The 16,486-nt window shown below is 42.0% G+C and overlaps 1 protein-coding gene across 1 annotated transcript in view; it reads right to left on the bottom strand.

The window, feature by feature from the left end:
• The window catches only part of PCNXL2 (pecanex-like 2 (Drosophila)), a 491,139-nt gene that overhangs the window by 212,072 nt on the left and 262,581 nt on the right, over positions 1-16,486 (bottom strand). The window contains exons 18-19 of the mRNA XM_006870571.1: positions 13,247-13,339; positions 12,496-12,646 (exon numbers count right to left, since the gene is read on the bottom strand). Of these exons, the coding sequence (XP_006870633.1) occupies positions 12,496-12,646; positions 13,247-13,339 (244 nt within the window). The remainder of the gene's footprint in view (positions 1-12,495; positions 12,647-13,246; positions 13,340-16,486) is intronic.

The following is a 16,486-nucleotide window of genomic DNA, read 5'->3' as shown; positions in this document are numbered from 1 at the left end:
CAATGTCCGATCCTGGGCCAACCTCATTACTGCTGCCACACTCGATGCCATCAATCTATCACATAATTCACAATAAAACATTTTTTAAAAAGAGAGAGAGAGAGAGATTGGTGGTGATTGTGTGCCATGGAGTCGGTTCCAACACATAGCGACCCTGTACAGGGTTTCCGAGGCTGTAAATCTTTATGGGAGCAGAAAGCCTCATCTTTCTCCTGTGGAATAGCTGGTAGTTTCGAACTGCTGACCTTGAGGTTCACAGCCCGATTCATAACCACTACGCTACCAGAGCTCCTTAAAGAGATATTAAAACAAAGCAAATCCTTAGAACTGCTTTTTTATTGGAGGGGGGGGTGAATCTAACTACCACATATTAAACAACGTTTCCTATTTTAATCTCTCATAAAACATATTCAGTTAGGTATCATCTTGTATAAAAATTGTTGGTTTGTTTCGATTTCTTAATTTATAAGACATCAACAGTGTCATAGTGAGCCCATCATCTCCAATGTACTTCAGTCTGCTTTTAAAGATACACTTTCAGAGTCCTATCAGAATGTGTCACCAATTCAGAGAAACATGACAACCTTAGCAAGATTTCTGGAAAAAACAAAACTAAACTAAATAAATTGAAATATAAGCCAAGCTAATATGGAGTGTTGAATGAAAATGCAGGTTTGAGCGGCTCATCATTATAGAATGACCTGGGGACTATTTGGATGGGGGAGTGAGTTTCAGATTTTCAAGCCAGCCATATGTACTTTTAGAAAATTACATTTTCCAGTGAGTGGAGATAGGGCTGATTAAAGCACAGGGGCACAGACCCATTGCTGCCTACAAAGATGGACCACTGATAAAATAACATAAAATTTCCAGTACAAATGCCAGTTTATCCATCTCAGAAACACATAAAGCCATGGATTTCAAATACAATCAGACCCGCTGGTTTTGAGTTGACTCTGATTCATAGAGTAACCCAGTAGGACAGAGCAGAACTACCCCATAGGGTCCTCAAGGGTGTCATCTTTAGGGACACTGACTTGCTGTATCTTTCTCCCATGGAGCGGAGCATGGGTTCAAACTTCTGACCTTTCTATTAGCAGTCAGGCGTTGAACCACCTTGCCACGAGTTCCTCAAATAAAATGAAAACCACTAATGAGTTCAGAATTAATCATCCATGCCTTTCCAAATATTTGAGAGTTGAAAATATTTGCCCACCAAGACCATAGCTCTTATTGATTTCTGGTTTGTGTGTGTGAAGAAACTATCATGGATGTCATTTCAAAGATGTGATGAAGGCATTTAGGATGTTAGCATTTTACTGGAATAAATTACTGAGGTTGGTAGAATAAGTCTAGAAATAAGTAGGAACTGAAATAAGATTAAATGTCTCTCAATATTTAGGGTCAGCAGACCCTGAGGTCAAAGGTTACAGCTGGTGATCTCTGGGGTCTGCTTTATTCTCTTGCATTCCCAAACCATTGATCCTAACTCTTTTTATCCTGCACCCTCCAGCTCAGCTCTGGCTAGGTATTGTGCTGACCAGGGAAATCACTCCTTGGGATGGATCTTAACCTAAAATGTCCTCCCCCCTCCCTGCTAAATATAGGACATATATGACGGAGCTTCAGAGTCCCTGGGAGGTACAAATGCTCAGTGTGCTGTCCTCCAGACCGAAAGGTTGGCAGTTCAAGTCCATCCATCCAGCAGAGCTTAGGAAGAAAGGTCTGGTAGTCTACTTTGGAAAAATCAGTCATTGTGTTTTGAGAGCACCAGTTTTCTGACTTTAAATAGTGTGCTCCCAGGAACTGTATTCATACTGCTACAATAACATCATGAAAAACAGGGCACTGAGGCCCTACGTCTTTAAGAGATGAGAACCCATTTGCAGTCAGAAGCAAAACAAGATGATGGGGACTGTGTGACAAAATGTTGGGTTTTTGAAGGAGAAAAGGAACTGCTAGAGAACCAGGAACCTATTCGTTTATAGGTTACCTAAACTATACTTGTTTTTTGTTTTATTTTGGTTTGGTTGTACATTGCTTTTTAAAAAACCTGGAGAGCAGGTGGTTTTGCATAGTTCAGCTCTAGTTCATTGCTGGAGGGAGGTCCTGTAAGGGCATCGGGGCAGCAACACTGGCATGGCCTACATTCTTTCATGAACAAAGTTTCAATTTCTACATGAGAAGCCTGTATCGAAGGACAGAAAGACCAATTTTACACTGTCTGTATGAGCTAACCAGCACAGCTCCAAAAACAGAACAGATGGATAAAAATCTCCACTTGCCTTGGAGTAGATGCCAGCTCATGTTTCCCCACGTGTGTCAGAATAGATATGTACTCTGTGTGACTTTCAGCAGCTGATTTTTCCAAAGTAAACTACCAGGCTTTTCCTCCTAGGCTCTGTTGGATGATGGATGGACTTGAACTGCCAACCTTTCAGTCTGGAGGACAGCACACTGAGCATTTGTACCTCCCAGTTGCTCTGAAGCTCTGTCATATATGTCCTATATTTAGGGGGGAAGCATTTTAGCTGAAGATCCATCCTAAGGCATGATTTCCCTGGTCAGCACAATACGTAGCCAATGCTGAGCTGGAGGGGGCAGGATAAGAGGAGTTAGGATCAATGGTCCGGGAATGCGAGAGTATGGAGCAGACAGCAAAGATCACTGGCTATAACCTTTGACCTCAGGGTCTGCTGACCCTAAATATTGAGAGACATTTCATCTTACTTCAGTTCTGACCTATTTTCTGGACTCCTTTCACCAGCCTCAGTAATTTATTCCAATAAAATCCCACAACCTCTAGATACAAACCAAAACCTTTAACAGACAAATGGAATTATATTTGAGAATAGAAAGAGAGCAAATATATATACAAGTGTAAGTTCAGCCTTCTGAATTCTGAAGGATTAAATGTAATGTTTTCTTACAGGGCAACCATGAAAACCAGATGAAAAAAGAAAGCTTGCAAGTATAGTAACCTGATGAATGTTTCTTCAGTCCCCAAACAGCTTCGGTACTCACAGTGAGTAAAGTTAAAAAGAAAACCTTGGCAATACAATTTCATAACTGTTGTTCTGCAATGTCCCGAATATGCTAAGAGACCATGAAATGACATTACTTTAGAATTATGACTTCTCTTTTCCCTGGAATATTAGGCCCTTGAGAAAAAGAATGGCAACTAACTGCTCCATTTACAAGTTTATATACTGCTTATTATGAATGAATGCTTTCAATTTTCTTAAAGGGCTCTCATCTTGTGTTTTATTGAGATGGTTTTGCTACGAAAATAAATCCTCCTCAATAATTAAGAGTTACTCAAAAGTCTTCATGCTTCTATCTTTAGGAAGACAATTTTCTCTGATTTAAATCTTGAATTACATTTTCAGCTACAAATGAGGGCATTGTGATGTATAGGGACCACAAATGTTTATAAGCACCTCAGTGAGAAGCAGCTCAACTGATTGTCACTCTTTATCCCTGAGGCATGGAAGACAAAGCAGACTCTGCAGAATGGAAAAATCCTGTCCAGGCTGTCAGCGTCCCCTTACCATGTTGTTGATGTTAAGTGCCGTTGAATTGCTTCTGACTCATAGCGACCCTGTTTAGGATTTCTGAGGAGCAGTTGGTGGGTTTGAACTGCCAACTTTGTAGTTTGCAGTCCAGTGCTGATACTACAGCACCACACCAGGCTAAATCTCAGCTAGTAAAACCCTTAGTGCTAATATGTATACATGTCAGGGTTCATTCTCTAGAAACAGGTTTAATTTCCAAAGCGAATGCCACAAATCAAGGGTCATTGTTGGTAAATGTAAAGCAAATCACAAGACCAGAACCCTGCCTAGGATAAATCCAGTGTTTTGGAGTCTGCCCAGCCCACCCTTTCTGTTAGCAGCCAAGTACGTTAACCATTTGCCCCATTCAGTGACTCCAAATCTCCATTGGTGGGGGTAATGTGCCAGTGAGTTGGTTTATATTCACAGCAAGTCTGTATAGTTTTCTGAGGCTATAAATCTTTATCAGAGCAGAAAGCCTCATCTTTTGCCTGTGGAATGGCTGGTGGATTCGAACTTCTGACCTTGCAGTTAGCAGCTCAACAGAAATCCACTATGCAACCAGAGCTCCAAATCAATGTTGTTGCTATTAAGTTCTGTTGAATCAGAACAGACTCATAGTGACCCTGTATAGGGTTTCTTAAGACTGGCTAGTGAGTTTGAACCACCAACCTTAAAGTTCAAACCAACTTTGCTGTCCGGTACATTAGCCTGCAGCACCACAACAAGACTCCAAAATCTACATTGTTGTTGTTATTGTTTAGTGCCGATGTATCCGTTTCAACCCATAACTACCCTGTATGGGGTATCCAAGGAGCAGCTGGTGAGCTTGAATGCCAACCTTGATGCGTAAAGCGAATTTGCAGTCCAGTGCCTTAGCCCACTGTGCTACACAGCAGGCTTCAGTAATTCAGCACAGTACCTTGTATGTAGGACTCAGCAAATGTCAGGCAGCAAAATGAAAAAAGTTGATTGATGGGATAACTTCATTAACACCTGACAGAACAAAGTCTGAACAGAACCCTAACAGCATGAAACACTGGAACTGGGGGCTTCAAGGCTGGAGTTTCGACTCCCTTTCAATTTTTTGTGCGGTCACATAAAGAAAGATATACCTACTTAAAACAAGTGTCTTCCCAAGATCAGGGGTGCTATACATTCTCTCGGCTACATCCCCCACACCTAGAATCAATGTCTAGGGCATACCAGGTACTCAGCAAATGGCAAATCTGGAAAATCAGAATTCCTTCCCCGAAGTAAATTGTGACTTGGATGTTATTTCAATGACAGGGCATGAGTTACAACGGTGGCTGCAGCCCTTTCTGTTTTCTCACAAGCAAACCTCACAGGGATCAGTCTTGCTCACCAGTACCTCCTTCCCTGACATCTGGCAAAGACTGTGGCACAAGCTGGTGCTGTTAAGTGCCGTCGAGTCAATTCGACCGGCACACGTCAGATATCCTTTACACAGCATTGAATGGATCAATAATTAAAGAAAATGAACCCTATACCGGGGTGCTTTCTAACAGCCTGCCATTCTTCATCACCTCGTATTTCTTTGAGAAGTTTACCAGCCCTTTTCTTCTTCTTCCCGACTGGGGCTAGCCTGTGCTTTTCTAGTCTCCCCTCACACAGATGGAACTAAATTCCACTGTTCTTTAATTGTAGTGTAAACCTGGTTCACTGCCAATTCTCTGCCACCTCTTCCAGCCTTTTGGAGACCAACACAGCAAGAAAAGTTCCCTGCTATAACAGGAAGAAACCAGCCAGTGTGAGAAGAGAAATGGGGGTCTGACAGGGAGGAAGAGAAACTGAGGGGAAGGGAAGGTGTATAAAAATAGTAACAGAGGGCGTAATTAATACAGGTAGACTTACAACCGACTGTTCATTTTCTTTAGAAAATTAACTTTGTATTGTTAGGTGCCGTCAAGTCGGTACTGACCTATAGCTACTCTATGCACAACAGAATGAACCACTGCCCGGTCCTGTGCCACATTCACAGTTGAGCCTTTGCTGATGCCACTGTGCCCATACATCTTGTTGGGGGTCTTCCTCTTTTTCTCTGACCCTCCACTTTGCCAAACCTGATATTGTTCTCCAGGGACTGGTCCCACCTGATAATATGTCTGAAATATGAGACACGAAGTCTGTCTGTCCAGCCTGGCTTCCAAGGAGCACTCTGGCTGTACTTCTTCCAACACAGATTGGTTTGGTATTTATAATGCACTTTCCCATAGAAGCATCATATCAAATGATGACTGTGTTACTCAGCCAGCACTAGTTCAATTCAAACTTCAAACTATTTCAGTCACTTTCAAGTACAGAGGTTTAAACAGTGGTCCAGTTCTCTAACTACCTACCTTCTGATGCTAACATTTTTTATGTGGGAAGAAAGGAGTTAGGATGACATTTTCCTTACCCGGCTATGGCAAGTCATCATACACACATCATACACACTGTCCCAAAACACATCATACACACTGTCCCAAAGACTCCTGGGAAAATGTTTCCAAAATGAGACAATGCCTGTCATATTGCTTTAAAAAATCTAGCACATTTCAAAGGATTTTTACATATGAAATCTGATTTGATTTAATCACCATGGAAATCCCATGAAATAGGTCATTTATCTGTTGACAAAAATTTCCAAACTGTAGGACATTCAGATTATAAAGGGCTACCAACTCTCTGGAGTCCTAGTACGGTGCTGTAGTGTAGGATAAGTGCTGGACCACAAGGTCATTTTGAACCACAAGGTCAGTGATTAAAACTCACCAGCTGTTCCTTAGAAATCCTAGACAGAACCGAATCGATGGCACTTAACAACCACCAACTGTCTAGCACAATGAATGAAGCAAGGCATGCAGCTAGCAATGAAGAGAAGGACGAGACAGACAAGGAGGGATGGCGTGGGAAGAAGGATAAACCAACTCTTAATAAGAGTATTTACTGGCTGCCAAATGCTTTATGGAATCCTGGTGTAGCGCTGTAGATTAATGCGCTCGACTGCAAAGCCATTTAAACTTCAAGGTCAGCGGTTCAAGCCCACCAGCTGTTCCTTGGAAACCCTATACAGGGTCGGAACTGACTTGATGGCACTTAACAACAACAACAAAAACAAATGCTTTACAGTTATTATACTGATGAATTTTACTCCCTACAATTTTTTGATGTACAAACTACCATTATAGATGATGAAATTTAGTGACAATGGTTAAACACAACTAAGATGTGGCACATCCAGGATTTGAGCCTACCCAATCTTGTTGGAAACCATGTACAGGGAGACTATGGGTTGGAACTGGCTCGACGGCACTTCAAAACAACATTCTTGTTTTGGGAAGTGCAGTGTCTCCGTAAGATAAGTACTAGACTGCGAACCACAAGGTCCGCAGTTCAAGTCCACCAGCTGCTCTGATGGAGAAAGATGAAACTTTCTACTCCTGCAAACATTTAAAAAGCCTTGGAAACCCTATACAGGGTCACTATGAGTTGGAACCAACTTGAAGGCACTTAACAACAGTACCAAACAATCTTGTTCCAAGAGTCCTGGTGTGGCACTGTAGGATGGGCACTGGGCTATCAGCCACACAGTTGGGGGTTAAAGTCCATCAGATACTCCAAGGCAAACTTATACAGGGTCACTATGAGTCAGAATTGATCTACTTTCCTCACACTCATCTATTGGCTTTAGCTCACAGATTGGTGAAACTGTTTATTCAGTTTACAATAGAATAAGATTTACATAAATAAATATCAAAGGTAAACAACAGAATTATCTAAAATGTATATCTTTTAAATTACAATCTTCAACTTTAGTCCAAGTTAAATACTTAACTCTATTTTATTATGTTCTGAATTTTATATCAAACTTAATTGGGTATTTTCTTGTTCTAAATAAAATACATATCAGAAGTATGCATAAAGGAAAGTAAACTATAAGAAAATACATGGATCAAATTCAGAATTTGTTCCATGGGATTCAGGGTTAACATTTCCGTTACCTTTGTTGTTATTGTTGTTGTTAAATGCCATGGAGTCGGTTCCAACCCATAGTAATGCTATATAGGGTTTCCAAGGAGCAGCTGGCGAGCTTGAACCGCTGACCTTGCAGTCCAAACTGACTTTGCAGTACAGCACATTAACCCACAGCCCATACTAGGAGTCCTAGTTACATTTAGATTAGCAAAACAATCTAATGCGTTCCAGGTCCCCATGTAAGCACTGTGTACCACTGTGAGCAAGCTGGTACAGACCTACAGGCCACCTCAGAGACTGGTCATTATGAGAGTGGTGAGAGCTCTGGGAAGGGAGGGTTCAGGAGCAGCCAGGACTCAGGTCCACCCTACATGGCCAATGAAGAACTTCTGGAGGAATCGAGTATTCAACAGAATCCTAAAGGATTTAAAGTAGGTGTGAGCCTGGTGAAACTTGAAAACAAACATTTCAGACAAGGAGAGGAAACAGAGAGAGTGTAGTGTATTTATTTACGAAATAGCAAGTATGCCCAGAGCCTGTTGTTGTTGTTGTTAAGTGCCGTCGAGTTAGATCCAACCCATAGCAACCCTATAACACGGTTCCGAGGAGCGACTGGTGAGCTTGAACCACCAATTATAGTGAGTCCGTTTCAGATGCTGTAGTTAGTAGCATTCGGACAGGCATTTGCGACTTAGCATGACCCGCCACAGTGATGTGACTTTTCTGAGTAACAGAGACTGGAAAAACAGTCTCAGAGTCACAGTCATTATGCACGGCCATAATGCAGACCAAGACCAGCCAAAGTAGTCAAAATAACATGAGACCAACATGAGAGAGACGCTGGGGATTCTAGTCGCTTGTTGGCCACAAACTCAGTGTGACACAAGTTCTTTGGGCTTCAGTTTCCTCCCGCATAAACTCATGGAATAAATTTATGCGCATTACAATCCTGCAATTCCAAATATGCTCCATCGCATTTCATATATCAATTCCATGGATGGGCAATGTGTGCTGCTGGCCCAGTGTTAGGGTTCCAACAACAACCACCATTAGCAGGAGTCCCTGAGTGGGGTAAATAATTAATAAGCTTGGCTACTAACTGAAAGTGGTGGTTCCAGTCTCCTCACAGGAACCTATGAAGAAAGGTCTGGTGATCTGCTTTCAATCAATCGGCCACTGAAAACCTTATGGAGTGCAGTTCTACTCTGATACCCACGAGGTCACCAGGAGTCAAAATCAACTCACTGACAACTGGTTAACTGGTTGCTTCTCACTTAGAGATGTCTGCCGAGGAGTCAGAAGTTTCAAGTCACACGCATGCTACAGACCTGCTGTTCCTACTCTGAGCCAAGCTCATCTCCAGTTACAACGTTTCTGTGAGCAGGAACTCTGTAGTACATCTGTCACATGAAAAGGTACTTGACTGGCTTGAGTTTCCTGTGCCTCTTTTGTTGCTGCTGGATGAAATGGAGAGTGAAATACTGAAAATGCAGAACATCAGGTAGAGGACACAAAGAAGCCCAGGACATAGATGATACCAAAATGGATACTAGATCATAAATAACTTAACACAAGCATATTTTAATTGTTTTTGTTTGTGTTTTTTTAATTTGGTTTTTCCTTCCAACACATATGATTTTGAAATGTGGTCTGTTTTGCATTATGTTCTTAATTTGTCAAGTGTGTCGCAATTGGCTAGAGATCAGCATGCTTATAGACAGCTAACACAGGCAAGTGGGAAACACCCACACAACCTCTGCTGGCGCCTGTGTATTCTACGAGATACACAGAGAACCAGGGCCGCCTACTCTCCCCTCAAAGACCAAAGGATAGATATGCCCACACACTCATTTTATTTTTCTTTGTTGTTGTTGTTAAGTGCCGTGGAGTCGGTTCTGACTCATAGCGACCCTGCACAGGGTTTCCGAGGCTGTAAATCTTTACAGGAGCAGAACACCTCATCTTTCTCCCACGGAACTTCTGGTAGTTTCGAACTGCTGACCTTGCGGCTTTCTTTAGCCTTATACTAAATAGGTCATACAGAGTTGTTGTTGTTGGTGTTAGGTGCCATTGAGTTAGTACCGCCTCATCGTGACCTTATGCACAGCAAAACAAAACACTGCCCAATCTTGGGCCAACCTCACTATCGTTGCCACACTTGAGCCCATTGATGCTGCCACTTGGCCAATCCATCTCGCTAGGGGTCTTCCTCTTTTTCTCTGACCCTCCACCCTACCAAACATGATATCCTTCTCCAGCGACTGGGTTAAGGTATCTAAATGATTCTAATGTAGTCTGGGCACAATTATAGTCAGTGGAGTCCCTCGGTGGTGCAAACAACCAATGTGTTCGTCTGCTAACCAAAAGCTTGGTGGTTCAAGACCTCTCTGAGGTGTCTGTGAGGAAAAGTCTGAGATCTACTTCCAAAAAACTCAACCATTAAAACCCTTTGGAACACAGTTCTACTCTGACATGCATGGGGTCATCTTGAGTAGGAATTGACTCGTTGGCCTTGGGTTACATTCAGGGGAGAAAAAACAACCACACATACAGTCACCGATATAAATTTACCTACTGTTACCTTCCAATGTTGAATTCCATACTCTGGACTGCCACAGGAAGGGGAGCCCCAACTTAATGTGTGTCATGATCCTTACCCTCACACTGATAAATTCTCTCTCCTCATCTCAAGGCATAGGTAACTACCAGGCTAGTATGTATAAGCATATAGGATGTTATGGTTATGGGCATATACATATATGGGGGTCCTTGAATATATAGTTTCCTGAGTCAAAATCCTAGCATCAAGTCTCCACCAACTTCTTACCAATTATGCCAAACTAATAAGTCTTAAAACACCCCCACTCATTTCTCTAAAACCTAGGCAATCTTCCTAAAGGTTTAAAGACTCAAAGGCAAATATGTCCTCAACACAGCAGAAGTTCTGGTGTCTTTTTGTTATTGTCTTTATTGTCAGGTTCCTCTACCCATTTTAAAGCAGACGCTTGTTGGAATACTGACATTCCTCTACAAATGGACTGAAAATGCAGAAACTATAATAAATTGAGCCAATTTAAATCAACTTACCTTTGTTCGTTTGTTTTATAATACAAATGATAATTTGCATGTAAATGGCACTCTAAATTGGACAGAATGTCTTTAACATGCTTATGTGGTTGGATCCTTAAAGTAGCTCCTCATTTTGTGGGTGAGAAGAATAGGTTTCAGTGGGAAGCGCAATCTGATTGGCCAAACCCACATGCCATTTCTACATCCTGGTGGTAGGGTAAGCACTAGACAGCAAGATCAGTTTGAACCACAAGGTCGGTGGTTCAAACTCACAAGTGGCTCCTTGGAAACCCTATACAGGGTTGCTATGAGTCAGAATCAACCTGATCGCACTTAACAACAACAACCCTGCAATCAAGGAGTCCCTGGATTGTGCAAACAGCTACTGTTCAGTTATCACCTGGAAGGACGGAGCTTCGAGTCTACCGAGATCACTTCTGAAGAGAGATGCCTGGTAATCTACTTTAGAAACATCCACCATTGCAAACTTTCAGAATAGTACTTACTCTGACACACATGGGTCATCATGAATCGGCTTCACCAAGAGCAGCAAGAATTGGCAATAGGCTTACCACACTCAATTTCTCCACTAAACAACCCGTAACTTCTCCCTTTGGAACTCTTCACAATGGCTGTTTCTAATGAAGGCAGTTGCTTTTACTTACCCAGAGATGTTTTTTGAAGACATGTTCTCTATATTGGCTGCTGCTGCTGCTAATTAGTGCTGTGGAGTCAGTTCCGACTGATGGTGATCCTGTATAGGGTTTCCAAGGAGCAACTGGTGGGTTTGAACTGCCAATCTTGCCGTTAGCAATCCAGTGCTGATCCTATAGCACCGCATCTTCAAAAGCTCATCTGCTGCTGCTTTTAAATTTTTTTCTTCCCTTTCCTCTACTGCACTTGCTGATGTCAAAGCTGTCTGAGTGCAGTGCTTTTCTATGAATCAGCAAACCTTAGCTTGTCCCCTTTGTCCTGTTCTAGGACACAGGGACAACTGGATAACCCATTTCAACATCTCAGCAGTTACTAGGGGCAGAACAGCTGGATGCAGAATTAGCAGCAATAGGCAGCTTAGTGATCAACTGCGATTGGTAACTGTGATGTACCAGTATTCCCCCATCTATTCAGGGAAAGTCCTGAGAGGTCTCTTACGTAGAACCTCGGAAACTAGCATTATTTCCAGGCTAGTACGTGATCATGGCCAGAGACAGGCCAGCTGCTCCTCAACCTAATAAAGCAAGTTTAAGAGTGCAAGGGTTCTGAAAGTTAACTCTTCACCTTAACAATACCTCCACCATTTTATGGAGCATGGAAGATGGCTATATTATGTCCTTCTTGGTTCCAAGTCAACATAAGCTGGAATTGCATAATGTTCAGGTTTGAATGCTATAGATTATTTTTTTCTAACATGCTAACAACCAACTAATATTTATATAAAACAAACCAGTCAGTGTTGGAAGAAGTACAACCAGAATGTTTTCTGAAAGCCAGAATGGCCAGACTTCGCCTCTCAGATATCGAACATATTGTCAAGAGGGAACCGTCCCTGGAGAAGGACATCATGTTTGATAAAGTCAAAGAAAAATAGGAAGAACCCTAAAGAGACAGACTAGCACAGTGGCAGCAGTGATGGGTTAAAAGACGTAGCAATGATTGTGAGGTTGTCCCAGGACTGGGCAGTGCATTGTTGTGTTGTGCACAGGGTCACTATGAGTCGGTACTGACTTGATGGCACCTAACAACAACAACAGTCTCTCTTCGTCAACTCTCTTGTTTGGGTTGACTGGAATATCTGACAATAACTTTACATACTCTAAAGTATCCTGTGTCAGTTTTTAAGTACACCTTCCCTATACTTTCTTATCATGATACTTAAGAGGGCACTATTACTAACCGGTCACTTCGCGTTGCTGATACTCTCTGTTTTTGAGAACGGGATGTGAAATCCACATCCATGGATGCTGCTTGCGGAGCTGAGGGAGGATGTAATGTACCACGAACCCGACAGTGCCAGCCAGGGAGAAAAGCACGATGCTGAGGAATGGCTGTAGGGAGAGAGGGCAAAGTCTCCTTACTTCATGTACAAATTGGCTTTCTCAATAATAGTGTTTGCAATAATGCTACAGTTCTTTGAGAGAGCAAGAGAGAGGGACAGCAACTGTCTAACTACTGTAAGCCAGAAATAACATCTGGAGATCTCCACTTTTGTTTTTCTAACTAAAAATTGTGTTCCAACAATCTTTTGGGTTCTTTGGTGCCCCTTCTCATTCCTGATACGGTACCTCCCTAGAAGACCAGTTTTTTCTCTTTGAGTTACTACTATACCTTCAGTCCATCTCATTGCTATTAGCCTGCAGGACAGTGGATTCCACAAAGATATGTTCTTACTCTTACAACTCAAACAACTCCCTGATTGGGGACGACAATAAGGGTTAAACAACGGAACCAAGCCTGAACTGTAGATGAAATAGCATCTTGGACTTAACTTTTAACACAGAGGATCTATTCCTGAAATCTGCCAACTGGCCTTTTGTTTTCTTGCTCTGGTTCATCTGCCCTTGTCAATACCCTGCAGCCCCACCATCAGTTCTGTTTGCGGAGAAGATGTGGTCACAGGAAGAGTATGATGTTGAATGGATACCTACGCGCAATGACAGGAACACAGTGCTGGCACTGATTGCAAACGAGAGGACAGCAACCACTGAGCAGACAATGAGATCAGACTGTAAGGCATCCTTCTGAAAAGAAACATCAAATGGAAAGTTTGCTGTCATTTGTTTTTCTCTCAGTACTTCTGTGTAACCAGATAAATCAGTTAATAGAACACTGACCCTGATAAATTGTACTTTCAGTTGTTGGTTTACCTAGTAAATTCACAATAGGGCCCATTGGATGAACCATTCCCCACCTTCTCTTCTGGGACTATCCAGGGAGACCAAGGAGAAGGGTGGTGGAAAGAAAATGCCTACTGCAAGTTTGAGGTACATCATCTAACTATAGAAAAAGAAAGGTTCTCTACTTGTAAGAGGAAAATGTTCTTCTCCACAAACACTGATTAGCCACAAGATGCCCAGATGGCTCCCAACAGAAACTAAACTTATTAAAGCCTGTTACAAGAGCACAACCAATATGCAAATAAACTCTGCTTGCTTCAGAATAGCTTATATTTTAACATGCAAATTGCTTGAGTATGCCAAACAGAACCCCCTTATATATCTACATTTTACAATGAATCAGAACACCCTAATCAAATGGAACCCGCTGGTATTGAGTGGATGCTGACTCATAGTGACCCTGTGTAAGGTTCTGAAACTGTAAATCTTTACAGGAGCACAAAGCATCAGTTTTCTCCTGCAGAGTAGCCGCCTACTGGATTGGAGGCACTGACCTTGCAGTTAACAGTCCAGTGCATAACCTATAGTGCCACACCAGGGCTGTATATATATGATTTGGTTCTGACCCATGCAACCAAGTATAGCGTTTCCAAGGAATGGCTGGTGGGTTTGAACCACTGACCTTGTGGTTATCAGACAGCATCACACTAGGACTCCTCCCTTGATGTAAGTAAGCATCTCTTGTAAAGACACATAGGGACCCTGTGTACAACAGGACAAAACACTGTACAGTGCTGCTCCATCCTCACAATTGTTGTTATGCCAAAGCCCATTGTTGTTGTCACTGTGTCAATCCATTTCATTGGGGGTAGGAGGTCTTCATTTTCACTGACTCTCCATTTTACCAAACATGGTGTCATTCTCCAGGAATGGGACCCTCCTGATAACATGCCTGAAGTAGGAGAGATGAAATCTTGCCATCCCAGCTTCTAAGGAGCCTCTGGCTGTACTTTTTTCAATACAGATTTATTTGTTCTTCTGGTGGTCCATGGTACTTTATTCTTCTACAACACTGTAATTCAAATGCATGAATTCTTCTACAGTCTTCTTGATTCGTTGTCCAACTTTCACATGCATATGCGGCTACTGAAAATACCTTGGCTTATGCTCTAGAGCACTGTAAAGAGGTCTTGTCTAGCAGATTCGTTTAATGAAAGATGTCCTTTGAACTGGCTTACAAGCTTTCAAGAGGTAGCCTAGATCCAGAGGGTATGGAGGAAGGTAGAATCTCCACTGAGTAGGATCCAATCTGTCTGGGCGGGGCTGATGAAAAGAGATGGGGATAGCATTCTTATAGAACAATAGTGAATAATTGTTATCAGGACTGACTATGAGGGTTGGAAATGTAAAGGTAGACATTTTGTAACAAAAGGAGGGGAGTTATTAACTTTGCAGTCCAGAAGCGGAGGTCCCTCGGACCATCAACGGAGAAGAGCAGGACCCTACCCAGAGAAGCAGTGACGCCAGAGATGGAGGCAGAGACAATGACGTGGAGAGATGGAGCGGCTGGGGACTCTAGACCCAGAGAGGGAGAGAGGCTGTGTGCTGATAACAGGGGGAGTGTTAATTGTGGATCCAAGCAAATGAAGTCTTTGATACTTCCATCTTTTCTCCATTTATCATGGTGTTACTTATTGGCCCTTTACTGAGGATTTTTGTTTTCTTTACTTTGAAGTGCAATCCATACTGAAGGCTGTGGTCTGTGATCTTCATTACTATGGACTGTATGTCCTCCTTGCTTCCTGCAAGTAAGGTTGTATCATTTGCACATCACAGGTGATCAATGAATCTTCTGTCAATCCTGATGCCATGTTCTACTTCATATAATCCAGTTTCTCCAATTAATTGCTCACCATACAGACTGCATAATTAAGGTCAAAACCTAGAGCTCTGATTCATACATTTCCTGATACTAAACCATTCAGTAGTTCCTTGTTCTGTTCAAATGATTGCCTCTTGGTCTTTATACAGGTTCCATGTGAGCACAATTAAGTGTTCAGGAATATACATTCTTCCCAATGCTCTCCATAGTTCGTCATGATCCACACAGTTGAAGCCTCCAAGGAACACTCTGGCTGCACTTCTTCCAACACAGATCTGTTAGTTCTTTTGGCAGCCCATGGCACTTTCAATATTCTCTTCCAACACCATAAGTCAAAAGCATCAATTCTTCTACAGTCTTCCTTATTCAGTGTCCAGCTTGCATATAAGATTACTGAAAATACCACAGCTTGAGTCAGGTGCACCTTAGTCCTCAAGCTGACAGCTTTGCTCTTCAACACTTTAAAGAGGTCTTATGCAGCAGATTTGCCTAATGCATTATGTCATTTGATTTCTTGACTGCTGTTTCCTTGAGTGTTGATAGTTGATTCAGTAAGAATGAAGTCCTTGACAACTTCAATCTTTTCTCTGTTGATAAGATTGTTGTTTATTGGTGAGGATTTTTGTTTTCTTTACATTGAAATACAATCTATAATGAAGACTGTGGTCTTTGGTCTTCATCAGTAAGTATTTTAAGACCTTTGCACTTTCAGCAAGTAAGATTGTATCATTTGCATACCGCAGGTTGTTAATGAGTCTTCCTTCAATCCTTATGCCACATTTTTCTTCATAGAACCCAGCTTCTAGGATTATTTGCTCAGCATACATGCTGAATAAGTATGGTGAAAGAATATAACCTTGTTGCACACCTTTCTTAATTTTAAACCATTCAGTATCCCCATGTCTGTTTGAACAACTGATTATTGGTCCAGGACAGATTCTTCATGAGCACAATTAAGTGTTCCAGAATACTCATACTTCACAATGTTGTCCATGTCTTGTCATGATCCACCCAATCGAAAGCCTTTGTGCAGTCAATAAAGCACAGGTAAACATCTTTCTGATATTCTCTGCTTTTAGCCAAGATCCATCAGACATCAGCAATGATATCCCTTATTCCACCTCCTCTTCTGAATCTGGCTTGAACCTCTGGAAGTTCTCTGTCAATGT

Source organism: Chrysochloris asiatica, unplaced genomic scaffold, assembly GCF_000296735.1.
Source record: "Chrysochloris asiatica unplaced genomic scaffold, ChrAsi1.0 scaffold00144, whole genome shotgun sequence".
Classification (NCBI taxonomy): Eukaryota; Metazoa; Chordata; class Mammalia; order Afrosoricida; family Chrysochloridae; genus Chrysochloris; species Chrysochloris asiatica.
Note: the sequence above shows the minus strand (reverse complement) of the source record. Positions and strands in the feature narration are given on the sequence as shown.